Source organism: Sapajus apella, unplaced genomic scaffold, assembly GCF_009761245.1.
Source record: "Sapajus apella isolate SASKATOON/1434 unplaced genomic scaffold, GSC_monkey_1.0 scaffold53, whole genome shotgun sequence".
Lineage (NCBI taxonomy): Eukaryota > Metazoa > Chordata > Mammalia > Primates > Cebidae > Sapajus > Sapajus apella.
This window is the reverse complement of record NW_022436993.1, coordinates 10,381,665-10,396,988: the sequence shown is the minus strand read 5'-3', so window position 1 is coordinate 10,396,988 and position 15,324 is coordinate 10,381,665. Positions and strand designations below refer to the sequence as shown.

Sequence of the window (15,324 nt, the reverse complement as noted above, 5' to 3'; positions counted from 1 at the left end):
GCCAGGCTGGTCTTGAACTTCTGACCTCAGGTGATCCACCCACCTTGGCCTCCCAAAGTGCTAGGATTACAGGCGTGAGCCACCGCGCCCGGCTGAAAGTCTTAAAGGCAGTGAAAATTTCTAATGAAATGGGAACAAATTATATAATTTATTTGACTTTACTTGCACTTCAAAAACATTGCATGTCACTAACTCTCTTTAAGTTCTGAAGGCAGTGTGGGAGATTTAACTATGGATAGAACACATTAAAAAAAAAAAGATACAATGCATCTTTGAAGGTTCCCAATTCCTGTCTAAAATTGTTTTGAAGGGAGTGCATTTTCTAAATCAAAATGGAAATCAATATGAAAAACATAACTTACTATACAATTACCTATTCTGAGGACTTTTCCAAGAACTCTTGTAACACATAAATAGAATCAAAGTATATTCAAACTGTAACAATAGGCCAAACTACTTATAAATAAGAAGCCATTTCTAAAGTGAAGTTTTATTTGAGAACAACAGCTTCAACATCTGAACATAAATACAAATATTATTTTACGTTACTTAATGGGATTGGGAACTATATTTAGATGGCTGGGATTTTTTGAGACCTTTTGGACATGAAATGTAATTATTTATGATTAGTATCCACTGATATATTATGCAAAACATGATTTCAAAGCTGAAACATTGTGTAACTTGTTTAACATTAAGGCAATAGAAAAACACTTTCTTTTTTTGAGACAGTCTCACTCTGTAGCCAAAGCTGGAGTGCAGTGGCATGATCTCAGCTCACTGCAACCTCTGCCTCCTGGTTCAAGCAGTTCTCCTGCCTCAGCCTCCCAAGTAGCTGAGATTATAGGCACATGTGACTAATTTTTGTATTTTTTAGTAGAGATGGGGTTTCACCATGTTAGCCAGGCTGGTCTCAAATTCCTGACCCCAAGTGATCCGCCTGCCTCGGCTGCCCAAAGTGTTGTGATTACAGGCATGACCACCACACCGAGCCTGCAATGGATAGGCAGTTTCTAAAAAGGAAACTTCAGTGTACGATGGCAGAGTTTTTAACTTTTCCAGACACTCAAGACATGCAAATGCATTGCAAAAGGCAGACACACAAAGCCATCAAGAGTAACGTGCCTGACCTCAGGAAAATGTGCAGTGTACATTCCACTGTCTTCTTCAGACAAATTTTGTAAATTCAGCACATGAAAAAAGACTTTACCATGAGTTAGTATTTTCAAAGGTGCCAGAGGTCCAGAACATTGCCATGCAAAATGATATTCATGTGTTCTAGGATTACAGTCCAGCTACATTCAAAACTTCGAACCTTTTAAAAAGCCCAGTCACTAAAGCTAAGTACGTTTTCATGTACAGTAAGATTAAAACCAAACAAATCCATATAATTGGTAGTGCAACCCTCTTATGACAGAAAGGATACTTAAGCTCAAATTATAATTTTAAAGTATTTCATCATATGCAAAGTGGTAAGCCACAAGTGCCTAAAAAAGAACTAGAGAACATTAAAAAGTCTAAACGAATAGGTAACACAGCCAGGTGCGGTGGCTCACACCTGTAATCCTAGCATTTAGGGAGGCTGAGCTGGGTGAATCACTTGAGCTCAGGAGTTCAAGACCAGCCTGGGCAACATAGTGAAACCCCATCTCTACAAAAAATACAAAAATTAGCCGAGTGTGGTGGCCTGCGCCTGTACTCCCAGCTACTTGGGAGGCTGAGGCAGGAGAATTGCTTGAGCCCAGGCAGTGGATATTGAAGTGAGTCAAGATCGTGCCACTGCACTCCAGCCAGGGTGACAGAATGAGATCGTGTCTCAAAAACAAACAAACAACAAAAAAACCATAAAACACAATTCACAGTGATTATCCTTGGGTAGAGAGAATAAAAGTAATTTAAAAGTAGTTTTCCTTCTTTTAGGTTTATATATTCTCATTTATTAGATTCAAATATGGGTAATACGTGAGATTAAAAAGGAGCAATTGACCAGGCATGGTGGTTCACACCTATAATCCCAGCATTTATCACCACCTGACATATCAGATATATATTGTTTATGTTTGTCTTCATCCTAAGACAATTTGTTTTGTTTATACCTGCATCTCAGGCATGCAGTAGGCACATACCATTTGTTATTGCTATTACTATAAGTACAATATAAAGAACAGAATGAACAAATCTGTACTGATTTGTGATTTGTTCTCCACAGAGCCATTTTGCTTTTATAATAACTTTCTAAAATATCACTTGCTCAAAGAATTCCAACTTCAAAAGGAACAGATATCTTTTGCTTTAAAAACTGTTGCTTTAAAAAATTTATATTTGAAGGTTTTCAAATACAAACTTTGTCCACATTCCAAATAATACAATTTTAAGTAAGTGTGACTTCTTAAAATATCTCTGCAACTTAAAGAAAAAAGCCAGTTGTATTGTCTAAATGACATAAACTGTGGCTGCTAGACTGACTATTAATTTACATCACAGACAAAAAACAGTAATTTTGGCATTGCTTATTTAAGCTAATTCCAAAAATGTATATTGTGCATTCCAAAAAAAATGAATGACCAATTCTGACATTAAGGATACTACAATAACTTGTCTTGCATTGATTTCACTCAAAATATACATTAATATGATTCCTTTCTGATCATTAAGCTGTTAGAATACAAATCATAACTTGTATAATTATTAGTTATACCAGCTAATATCCAAAGCAACAGCATTCTCGCATCGTGGGGCTGAAACACAAATTTTAATTCTCTGGTGTTAGCTCCGCACACAAAATCAGCATGCACAGGACAGTGAGAAACTAAACTGCAAGACATCGCCACCTGGCCCATTTAATGAAGTATGGCAAGTGATCAAGAAGGCTGAATGTGTAGAAGGAATAGCGAGTGATCTCTGTCACTGTCCACGCGACCAGAAAAAGCACCACACTCTCCTCATTCTGGATCTGCAGAATTACAGAGAAATCCACAGTGTTGTTCAACCTTGAACTTCTTTTTCAATGAAGGTACTTTCTTTACTTATGTATTGCCTTTTATTTAGAATGGAATGCTAGGGTTAGACAAATGCAATACAGAAAACTTAATGCAGTCACCATTAACGTAATTAATTGTGAATGTGGAACTTAAATATGTCCTGTGCACAGGAATAGTTGACTATTGACTGGTTTTTCTTCCCTCATCCTTCACTTCAGGCAATACCGCTATCACCTTAGGACAAAAGTTACCCTGATGAAACCTAAATGAGAACAATCTGACCTTCCTACTTCTAGTAATCATTGAATCACACCTGTTCTACTGTAAGACCAACGCTTGAATTGCTTACTCATGTTTACCCCTTTTACCAGTATTTTAATTTAGAGTTTTATCATCTCTCATGTGGACTACTGTAACTGTCTCCTAAATGGTCTTTCCTCTCTTTTTTCTTCACATGAATGCAAGTTTTCCTTTAAAAAATAAGTTAAGGAAGCAAATCAATAAAAAACAAATTGGAATCAGCTAAGTGCTGTGATTTAAAAGTTTCACCGGTCCCACACTACTTAGCAGAATAAAAGGAGGAGCCCTAATACCTGGGCACCATATTCAAAGCTCTTTACAATCTCTGCTTGGAAATCTCTCTAACTTCATCGACAATTACTCAACCCTCCTACCTACTTCTCTGTCTGGTAACACTAGATTTTGTTATTTCCAGATTGTGCTCTGAACGTGTGCAATTTTACACATGCTATTCCCTCTCATTAGAACGTTACTCTCTTATTCCATGACAAATCGTTTCTCATCTTTCAAGATTCAACTAAAACGTCTCACCCTCTAGAAAACTGTCCCCAACCCTCTTGTCTCACCCTGAGCAGTTATTTGTTCGCCACCCTTTTTTTTTTTTTTTTTTTTGGAGACAGAGTCTTGCTCTTCACCCAGGCTGCCATGCAGTGGCATGATCTTGGCTGACTGCAAACTTAACCTCCCAGGTCAAAAGATTCTCATGCCTCAGCCTCCCTAGTAGCTGGGATTACACACCTGGCTAATTTTTATATTTTTAGTAGAGACAGGGTTTCACCGTGTTGGCCAAGCTGGCCTCGAACTCCTGATCTCAAGTAATCCACCTGCCTTGACCTCCCAAAGTGGTGGGATTACAGGCATGAGCCACCATGCCCAGCCCACCACCCTCCCTCTATGGCACTTTGTTCATATCTGTATTGCGGCATTGGCCAATCTGTACTAAAAGCTGTCTGGCTCACTCTTTTACATGTCAGCACTCAACATCTATATCACTCCTTAAGGGGAGCCTTCTTCCACTCCCTATGTCAGACTAAGTCCCTAGGTATAGGGCAAAGCATATTAGGCTCTAGCTTCAAAACAATTAACACTTACATAATTAAATATTTGTTTAGCTTCCTTCCCAACTATAGGCTCCATCAGGTGAGAAGCATGTTTGTATTATCAACAGCCATATCCCAGCACACTGTCGGGCACAGACGAGGTACACAATTAGCCTCTGTGCATGATTCGATGTCAGGTGTCCCCCACTTCCAAACAGCCAGTACCCTTGACAGCTGGTATTGCCTTGTTCTTTTTCTTCTTTTTAAGACAGAGTCTTGCTCTGTCACCCAGGCTGGAGTGCAGTGATGTGATCTGGGCTCCTTGCAACCTCCACCTCCTGGGTTCAAGTGATTCTCCTGCCTCAGCCTCCCCAGTAGCTGGGACTATGGGTGCATACCACCACACCTGGCTAATTTTTATATTTTTAGTAGATACAGGGTTTCACCATGTTGACCAGGCTGGTCTCAAACTCCTGACCTCAAGTGATCTGGCTCAGCCTCCCAAAGTGCTGGGTTACAGGTGTGAGCCACTGTGCCCGGCCCACCTTATCTATTTCTTTAAATTTAGAAATTTGCACAGCACCAGGTGTACAGAATGCATTCAATAATATTTGTTGAATTAATTAAGGAGTGCTGAATAGGTACCAGTGGGAAACTATTGTCAGCAAAAAATAAATCGGAACATTGAGGCAGAGATCCTCTGGAGGATAAATGGGGCAGATGGGTCCTGTTTTCTCTTTGGAACTTGCCATTCTCAAGCCTCCCTTTACCTCCTTCTCTTTACTGTCAAGTTAAGGTTTCTTTCTTCTTCATTCTTCAGACTCGCTGTGGTCCTGAGGTCGTATTCCCTCACTGCCTGGAGGAGTTTCTCTTCTAGTCTGTTAATGCTGCCCTTCTGCTTTTAAACTAGTAGGCAAAGTTAATTAATAGTTTGCCTCTCCTGCGCTGCTGTCTGCACTATCTGCATGGCAGTCACTGGTTAGGGAACAGGTAAATCATGCAACTCGAGTGAAAGATACTAGTCAAGAGGCTCAAGTATAAAGGGCAGGAGGTCAGTGAGGTGTCCCCACACAGACAGGAGGCCGGTAAGGCATCTGAGAAATGGAAAGGAGGCCAGAGATCTGTCCTCAAGTAAACAGGGGGCTCTAAAGGCTGTCAAGAAGGTCAGAAGAATTGACATGGGAAATGTTTCTGTCATGAGCTTTTGTCTGTTTGTTTTTGTTTTTGAGACGGAGTCTCTCTGTAACCCAGGCTGGAGTGCAGTACTGCAATCTTGGCTCACTGCACCTTCCCCCTCCCAGGTTCAAGCGATTCTCCTGCCTCAGCCTCCCGAGTAGCTGAGACTACAGGCGCCCACCACCATGCCCAGCTAATTTTTGTATTTTTAGATAGAGACAGGGTTTCACCATGTTGGCCAGGCTGTTCTCAAACTCCTGACTTCAGGTGATCCACCCACACTGGCCTCCCAAAGTGCTGGGATTACAGGTGTGAGCCACTGTGCCTGGCTAAAAATAATAAATTTTATAATGACAACTTAAATTACATACCCAAAGAGGACAACTTGGATTGATACAAAAAAACTTCTATAGAAAATAACAGTTTCTGCCAGTTATTTGACAGATTCTGAATACTAATTTCAAAAACTGGAAAATATCAAAGGAGAATCTATTACAGATAGAAGATGCCAATATTTGGTTTTGCTTGTATTTGGAAGTCATTCTGCTGAAGCACAAAATCAAGGCACAATACTTAAAATTCAAACCCAACTCCTTTTTGTACAATGGTTACACTTCCTGAAATATATCAATGTCCATATTTTAGATTCCTGTTAATGGAAAGCTTTCCTCCAGGCTCAAGTAGACAACATGTTTGCATCACTTACTGGTTTTATACTGTGAGTAATGAGCCACACCATAAAGATTCTTGAACTCACTTGGACCCCAGTCACAAGCACAGAAGTAGGTACAATTCCTTAAAAAGAAAAACAAATCAACTATTGCCCTAAAGGCAATTTATAATAAAAGTATAAAATTAAAGCAAAAACTCACCAATTAAACAGTGAATTATCTGTAAGCAAATAAAAAAAATCATTATGTCAGTAATAGAAAACATTAAGCAAACCGCTATCAACATTGGTATTAAGCAAATCCATAGGTGGTATGTAACCAACAAAATCATGTTGAAATGCGCAACAAAAAAATGTTCACATAAATATTACAGTAATAGAAACACAGCATGATGGAAAACTTACCTCAAGCAAGGCAAATGTCTGGAAAAATTTAAGGGTCTTCTGAATACTTTTATATAAACCTCTGTGTGTTCCTTTTTCCATATAAAAGCGTACCATGGCAATAGCTAGAACCAACCACCTAGAAGAAACAAAAATATTTTATAAAGTTCTTTCAAACTAACACTGATTTATGTGTTTACAGCAGCATTATTCAAAATAGTGAAAAGGTGAAAGCAACCCAAGTGTCCATCAGTGACTGAATGGATACATGAAATGGGGTCTATACAGACAATGAAATATTAGCCTTAAAGGGGAAAGAAATTCTGGCCGGGCACCCTGGCTCACACCTGTAATCCCAGCACTTTGTGACGCTGCAGTGGAGGGATCACAAGGTCAGGAGTTTGAGACCAGCCTGACCAACACGGTGAAACTGCCTCTCTACTAAAAATAAAAAAATTAGCCTGGTGTGGTGATGCACATCTGTAATCCCAGCTACTCAGGAGGCTGAGGCAGGAGAATCACTTGAACCTGGGTGGTGGAGGCTGCAGTAAGCCGAGATCACACTATTGCACTCCAGCCTGGGTGACAGAGACTCCATCCCAAAAACAAAAAAAAAAAAAAGGAAAGAAATTCTGACATACCATGCAGCATGGATAAACCTTGAAGACCTTAGGCGATGTAAAATAAGCTAGGTAAAAAAGACTAATGCTGTATGATCTTTTCTTTCTTTAAAAAAATTTTTTTTTTGCATAATGTGTTGCTGTCATCTTTAACAAATAAGAAATATTGATTGATTGATTGAGACAAGGTCTCACACTGTCACCCAGGCTGGAGTGCAGTGGCACGATCTTGGCTCACTGGTGCCTTGACGTCTGACGCTCAAGCGATCCTCCCATCTCACAGCCTTCCCTGTAGCTGGGACTACAGGCATGTGCCATCACATCCAACTAATTTTTGTGTCTTTTTTGTAGATACAGAGTTTCGCAGTGTTGCCTAGGCTGGTTTCAAACTCCTGGACTCAAGTGATCCATCCACCTCAGCCTCTCAAAGTGCTAAGTTTACTTGGTGTGAGCCACCATGCCCGGCCTGTATGATTTAGTTGAGAAGAGGTATACCTAGGGTAGTCAAATTCACAGAGACAGAGAGTTGGATAGTGGTGGCTAGGGGCTGGGGACATAGAGGGCAGTGAGGAGTTAGTGTTCACTGGGTGCAGAATTTCAGTTTTGAAAGATGAAAAGTTATAGAGACAGAAGGAAGTAATTGTTACACAAAAATGTGAATGTACTTGATGTCATTGAACTGCACAGTTTAAAAAGTTTAAGATGGGCTAGGCGCAGCGGCTCCTGGCTATAATCCCAGCACTTTGGGAGGCTGAGACGGGCAGATCGCTTGAGGCCAGGAGTTCAAGACCAGTCTGGCCAACACGGTGAAACCCTGTCTCTTTAAAAATACAAAAATTAGCTGGGCGTGATGGCACATGCCTGCAGTCCCAGCTACTCGGGAGGCAGGAGAATCGCTCCAACCCAGGAGGCAGAGAGCCAGGATCACACCACTGCACTCCAGCCTGGGTGACAAAACGACACTCCATCTTGAAAAAATAAATAAAATAAAAAAAAATATATATATAATAAAATAATAAAAAGGCTGAGATGGTAAATGTTATGGGTGTTTTACTACAATTTTTAAAAAACACCAACTAAACTTCCTGAAAAGAAATTTTATAGTAATTTATATAGTAATACGTATGTTCTATTATATAGTAATACATATGTTCTATTATACTCTCAGTTCATTATTGTTTTTAAAAATTCCACAGGAAAAAAAATGACAAAATGACTTTTTTTGTTTTTCATTTTTTTAAGACAGGATCTTACTCTGTTGCCCATGCTGGAGTGTAGTGGCATAATCATAGCTCACTGCAGCCTCAAACTTCTGGGCTTAGGCAATCCTCTAGCTTTAATTTTAATTTATCCTTTAATTTTTTGTAGAGACCAAGGCTTACTATGTTGCCCAGGCTGTTCTTGAATTTCTGGTTTCAAGTGATCCTCCTGCCTCAGCCTCCCAAAGTGCTGGGATTATAGGCGTAAGCCACCACACCTGACCACAAATGGTATTTTTACATTGACTCTCTAAGAGAAGGCAAAGAACATACATAAGACCAACTACATAGAAAACAATGCCCAGGATATATTTGGCTTCAGGAAATAAACTGACAGACTGAAGAAATTAGCTTTATGTACCAAAAACAAGAATATCAAAAAGCATCTAATTACTATAGCGGTATCTTGGAGTAAAAAGCTGTCAAAGCTCTGTGTGTGTATAAACATGTATTTTACACAAGTACAGAGTATATAATTACATGTAGACACAATAAGTATATATAAGTAGAAATCTTTATAAGAGTCATCAATTAGGCCAGGCACGTTAGCTCATGCCTGTAATCTTAGCACTTTGGGAGACAGAGGCAGGTGGGTGGTTCAGCTGAGGTCAAGAGTTTGAGACCAGCCTGGTCAACATGATGAAACCCCATCTCTACCGAATATACAAAAATCAGTCAGGTGTGGTGGTGGGCACCTGTAGTCCCAGCTACTTGGGAGGCTGAGGCAGGAGAATCATTTGAACCCAGGAGGCCGAGGTTGCAGTGAGCTGAGATGGTGCCACTGCATTCCAGCCTGGGTGACAGAGCAAGACTCTGTCTTTAAAAAAAGAAGAAGAAGAAGAAAAAGCAGCCTGGGAAACATGGCAAGATCCTGTCTCCACAACAACAACAAAAATGTAGAGGCATGGTGGCACGTGCCTGTATTTCCAGCTACTTGGAAGGCTGAGGTGGGAGGATCACTCGAGCACAGGGGTCTGGTTGCAGTAAGCCATGTTTGTGCCACTGTAGTCCAGCCTGTGCAACAGAGACCCTGACTCAAAAGAAAAAAAAAGAGGTAAGAAAAAAATACTATATGCCATCGCTTTTAAACTTACATCTGCATATTAAATATAGCTTATGTTCTGTGAATTAATGGTACTTTAAATATAATCTAGAGTTGTGGAGACCAACTTTTTCATTCTACTTGTTACTCTTCCTAAAGTGACCAATGAGAAGTTACTTTTTTTTCAGTTTCCCTGCAATTACGAAAGCACGTTTAAGAAACTTGCCTCATCTGCAGCGTTTTAAAAGCTCTAAAAAGTCACCCAGGGAAATGAGGAGCTACCCTAGTCTTTTAGATAGTCTCCAAAGAGTCTAGTAAGTGGATTTATAAAACATAAAATTATCATGCAGTTTTGATTTTTTTAATCAAACAGTACTCATAGAGTGGACAAATGGCTTGAAAAGATTCCTGCAAAGAATCTACTAACTGAATATGATGAAAACACATGCTCAAGAGAATAATAAGATGGCAGAATGACACTTCTATTCCTAGAACATAATAAGGTAAAAGCAATGACTTGCTTATCAGATTGGTAAGAAGTCAAGTAAATATTTGCAGCGACCACAAAGACCTTTGAAATGCAGACATATTCATGATAATAACAATGACAATAGTAAGTGTACTGTCAGAGTGCTTTCTATGTCCCAGACACTGTTTTCAAGGCATAAACATTAACCTGAAATCCCCACAATAATCCCCACAGTGACCCTATGAGGCAAGGGTCTTCTATTATCCTATTTCACTACTGAGACAATAGACAGAGAGGGCCACAAAGCCACTACTAAGCTCAGGGTATATGCTCTTAAGCCACTATGCTCTATCGGTCTGGCTCGAAGTGTATATACTACACCCTAAGATACTAGCTAATCGTAACAATTCATATTTACATTATAAATATATTTTTAAAGTTACATGGAGAGTCTACGCTCAAATATTTTAACTGATAGTAGCATATTATTCAAAAAGTTTGAAGACTATCTTCCAGAGACACTCAGTTACTTACCCTGAGTCTTAGAGTAAGTTAATGATTGAGTCTGATATAGAACCTCTGCAGTCTCTAGACCCCCTAGTCCTGACCCCTTTCCACTCTGCCCCAGCTTCACTGTGGCTGTAACTGATGGATTCATCTCATGTGATAGCCAACCCTGAATTCAGTGCTGGACTGATCCTACAGCACTATTTTTGAATCATCCTTTATGTACCTTCCATAATTAAAGTGTTATAACTTCATTATCTTCACTTCCAAGTCCCCATATTTCTTCTACTAAGAAAACAAAAAGTTTATTAAGATATTTTCATGCACATTTTCTATACACTTGTCTTTTTTAGGTAAACCCAAATCAGATGTCCACAAAAGATAAGTCTGAGATGCAATTATTAATGTACCAATCAAAGGAGTCATTTGAATGGGACTTTTTTTACATTTTTAAATAGCATTGTATAAAAATCCATGCATTAATATTATAACAAGTTCTACTGTTGTTCCATAGGTGGCAGTATTGTACCACCTGGTATAGTATAATGATCATGCCACTACTAACCTGTAGGAAATAAAAGAAATTGTCATGCTCAGGGGTTTGAAAGGACCATCTCGAACCATCTATTCTAACCTCTTGTCTGTTTTTCTATAAATAAGGCCAGTAGTCAACTGAATCAGGGTTCATTTCCTAAATCAAATTCTCTATATTGAACTACTTCTGAACTTTGTTCGTCTACCAGTTTAGTAACTATAATAAAACAAACAGAAAATATTTCAAAAGCAATTGGAATTTCTGCAATTAGAATATTTGTGTGTGTGTGTGTGTGTGTGTGTGTGTGTGTGTGTGTGTGTGTGTGTCTGTGGTTTTTTTTTTGAGACAGATTCTCTCTCTGTCCCCAAGGCTGGTGTGCCCATGGCTCATGGCAGCCTTGAGCTCCCAGGCTTCAGCAGTCTTCCCACCTCAGCCTCCCAAGTAGCTGGGACCACAGGGGTGTACCACCACACCTGGCTCATTATTGTTCTTGCTGTTGTGGGGTTTTCTTTGGTAGAGGTGGGGTCTCCCTATGTTGCCCAGGCTAATCTTGAACTCCTGGACTCAAGCCATCTGCCTGCCTCAGTCTCCCAAAATAATGGGATTACAGGTGTAAGTCACTGCACCTGGCCAGACTCTTTTGTGATGCTAGCAGTTACTGATGATATTGCCTAGATCCATTATCTCAATAGTTATTGAAAATATTCTAACTTGCTATTTCTTTTGTTTACCTTTTTTAGCCATTTGGAGGCTTGTACCAAAGATACTCAACTTTCATATACACTCCATACTTTCTTTTTGTTTGTTTGTTTTTGTTTTTGAGATGGAGTCTCCATCTCTTGCGCAGCCTGATGTGATCTCAGCTCACTTCAACCTAAACATCCCAGGTTCAAGTGATTCTCATGCCTTAACCTCCCAAGCGGCTGGGATTATAGATGCCCGCCACCACACCCAGCTAATTTTTGTATATTTAGGAGAGACAGAATTTCACCATTTTGGTCAGGCTGGTCTTGAACTCCTGACTTTAAGTGATCTGCCTGCCTTGCTCAGCCTCCCAAAGTGTTGAGATTACAGGTGTGAGCCACCACGTGTGGCCCATACTTTTATATATTGCCCATTGACACCTCTAAGCTGCCTTTTCTAGATAAAAGTTATACTTTTGTTTAGCAGCCAACATGTGAGTACTTCAACTGATTGTATACTGGCACTCATGCCAATAACGAGTCAAGCTGAAAAATTCATAAAAGAAAAAAAAAGGCTGACAAACTGAGTTTCACAAAGATTAAGACACTGCTCTTTGAAAGGCACTGTTAAGAGAATAAAAAGCCAAAACTGGAAGAAAATATTTGCAAATCACACATCTGCTAAAGAACTTGCATCCAGATTGTATAAGGAAATTTCAAAGCTCAACAATAGGAAATCAAACAGCCCATTAAAGAAAGGAAATGGGCAAAAGATTTGAACAGACATTACCCAAAAAGATACACGACTGGCACGTGAAGCACATGAAAAGATACTCAGTATTATTAGTTACTAGGGAAACAAAATCAAAATCCCAATGAGAGAACACAATGCTTATCAAAATGTCTAAAATTACAGTGAATGACCACACCAAGGGTTGGCGAGGATGTGCACCAGTGGGAAGTCCCATTCATTGCCAGTGGGAAGATAAAAACACACAACCACTTCGGAAATCAGTTTGGAGGTTTCATAAGAAATTACACTTTGGGAGGCCAAGGCGGGTGAATCACTTGAGGTCAGGAGTTTGAGACCCGACTGGCCAACATGGTGAAACCTCATTTCTACTAAAAATACAAAAAGATTGGCCGTGCGTCATGGCTCACACCTGTAATCCCAGCACTTTGGAAGTCCAAGATGATTGGATGACGAGTTTAAAAGATGGAAACCATCCTAGCCAACGTGGTAAAACCCTGTCTCTCTTAAAAATACAAAAATTAGCTTGGCGTGGTGGTGTGCACCTGTAGTTGTAGTTCCTTGGGAGGCAGGAGAATCACGTGACCCCAGGAGGCGGAGGCTGCAGTGAGCAGAGATCGCTTCACTGCACTCCAGCCTGGTGACAGAGGAAGACTCCATCTCAAAAAAAAAAAAAAAAAAAAAAAAAAATTAAGTGGGCATGGTGGTGCAAGCCTGTAGTCCCAGCCACGTGGGAAGCTGATGAAAGAGAATCGCCTAAACCTGGGGGGCAGAGGTTGCAGTGAGCTGAGATAGCAGCACTGCACTCCAGCGTGGGTGGCACAGTAAGACTCTAACTCAAAAGAAATTAAACACTTGACTATGCTGTGACCCAGCCCCTCCACTTTCAGGTATTTACCCAAGTAAAACAAAAGCATATGTTCATACACAGACATGTACATGTATGTTGCTTTGTAATAGCAAAAACTGAAGAGAACCCAAATGTCCATCAACAAATGAATGAATGAACAACTTGTGGTAGATCCATTCGCTGGATCTGTCCTCAGTAATAAAATAGATTCTACTCAGCAGTAAAAGATACGGCTCTTACTTAACATTCTAGGAAATGAACCCTGGTTTTCTTGTTGTATTAAATCATAATAAGTATATTGTGAAAATATCTTACTTTCTCTTTCTGCAAGAAGTGTAATTTTAGGCCAGGCACAGTGGCTCACACCTGTAATTTCAGGATTTTGGGAGGCCAAAGTGGGTGAAATGCTTGGGCCCAGGAGTTTAATAAGACCAGCCTGGGCAACATGGCAAGACCTTGTCTCTACAAAAAATTTAAAAATTAGCCAGGTGTGGTGGCATATGCCTGTGGTCCCAGCTGCCCGGGAGGCTGAGGGAGGAGGATCACCTGAGCCTGGGAGGCTGAGGTTGCAGCAGGCTGAGCTCACGCCACTGCACTCCACAGCCAGACTCTGTCTCAAAAAAAAAAAAAAAAAAAATTTAAATATGCCACTAGGAATAAAAATGAACATTTGTAAACATCCACTGAGTATCAGGCATCCTGCTAAGAACTTCATATTCATTATCTCTTTATTCCTTGTTAAATCTAGCTAAGTAGTTGTGCTGTTCCAACTTTACAGATGAGAAAACTAAGAGTCAGAGAGGTTAAGTAGCTTATATGAAGTTACCCAGCTACAAAAGAATGAGACACTTGCTTTAAACAACACCTTTCTGTATTGTGTACAGATTAAAATCTAAGCATGTTAGCAAAGCATCTAAGGCCCAGTGCAATGGCCCAAGTTACCTGTCCGCCTTCATTTCTCATTCTACACTTCATGCCCTTATTTTTTGAGATGAGTGTCTGTCTGTCACCAGGCTGGAGTATAGTGGCACAATCTCAGCTCACTGCAACCTCTGCCTCCTGGGTTCAAACGATTCTCCTGCCTTAGCCTTCTGAATAGCCAGGACTACAGGTGCCTGCCACCACACCTGGCTAATTTTTGTATTTTTCATAGAGATGGGATTTCATCATGTTGGCCAGGATGGCCTCGATCTCTTGACCTTGTGATCCACCCACCTTGGCCCAAAGTGCTGTGATTACAGGCGTAAGCCACCATGCTTGGCCCTGGCTCTCTTCTTGATGCCTCAACAGATGTCTTGAAATTTCAGATCTCCATACCTAAGTCATGCTGTTTCCTCATATATACTTACTAAGTACTATTCACTCTTCACACAGGAAGAAAACCTTCTCTGATTCTCCCTGTGTGTCCTCTGACACATCTGCTGAGCACTTGTCTCCTTATTTTATTGCAATTGTTGTTTATATATTAATGCCCCAGGTTACACTGCTTCAAGGACAGAGGCCTAAAGTATTTGGAGGACAATGCATTTACATATATGGGCTCAAAAATATTTGTTGGAAAGAGAAAGAGAGTGAGGGAGAGAAATGCTCACTTCCCTATGATGAGCAAGTGCCATAAAAATCCTTACATCTGCCAGGCATGGTAGCACTCATCTGTAATCCCAGTTACTCAGGAGGCTAAGACAGGAAGCTCAGTTGAGCCCAGGAGTTTGAGACCAGCCTAGGCAACAAAGCTGGATCCCATCTCAAAAAAAAAAAAAACCCAAAAAATCCTGCCGAGCACAGTGGTTCAAGCCTATAATCTCAGCATTTTGGGAAGCTGAGGTGGCTGGATCACTGGAGGTCAGGAGTTCCAGACCAGCCTGGCCAACATGGTAAAACCTCATCTCTACTAAAAATACAAAAATTAGCCAGGTGTGGTGGTGGTACATGCTTATAATCCCAGCTATTCGGGAGGCTGAGGCAAGAATCCCTTGAGTCCGGGAGGCAAAGGTTGCAGTGAGCAGAGATCCTGCCATTGCACTCCAGCCTGTACAGCAAGAGTGAAACTCCATCTC

The 15,324-nt window shown here is 40.4% G+C and overlaps 1 protein-coding gene across 2 annotated transcripts in view; it reads right to left on the bottom strand.

The window, feature by feature from the left end:
* HACD1 (3-hydroxyacyl-CoA dehydratase 1) overlaps positions 1 to 15,324 on the bottom strand; it is a 27,970-nt gene that overhangs the window by 7,735 nt on the left and 4,911 nt on the right. For both annotated transcript variants that reach the window (XM_032243964.1, XM_032243963.1), the window contains exons 2-5: positions 6,573 to 6,690; positions 6,370 to 6,388; positions 6,204 to 6,292; positions 2,832 to 2,953 (exon numbers count right to left, since the gene is read on the bottom strand). In XM_032243964.1, the coding sequence (XP_032099855.1) occupies positions 2,832 to 2,953; positions 6,204 to 6,292; positions 6,370 to 6,388; positions 6,573 to 6,690 (348 nt within the window). The remainder of the gene's footprint in view (positions 1 to 2,831; positions 2,954 to 6,203; positions 6,293 to 6,369; positions 6,389 to 6,572; positions 6,691 to 15,324) is intronic.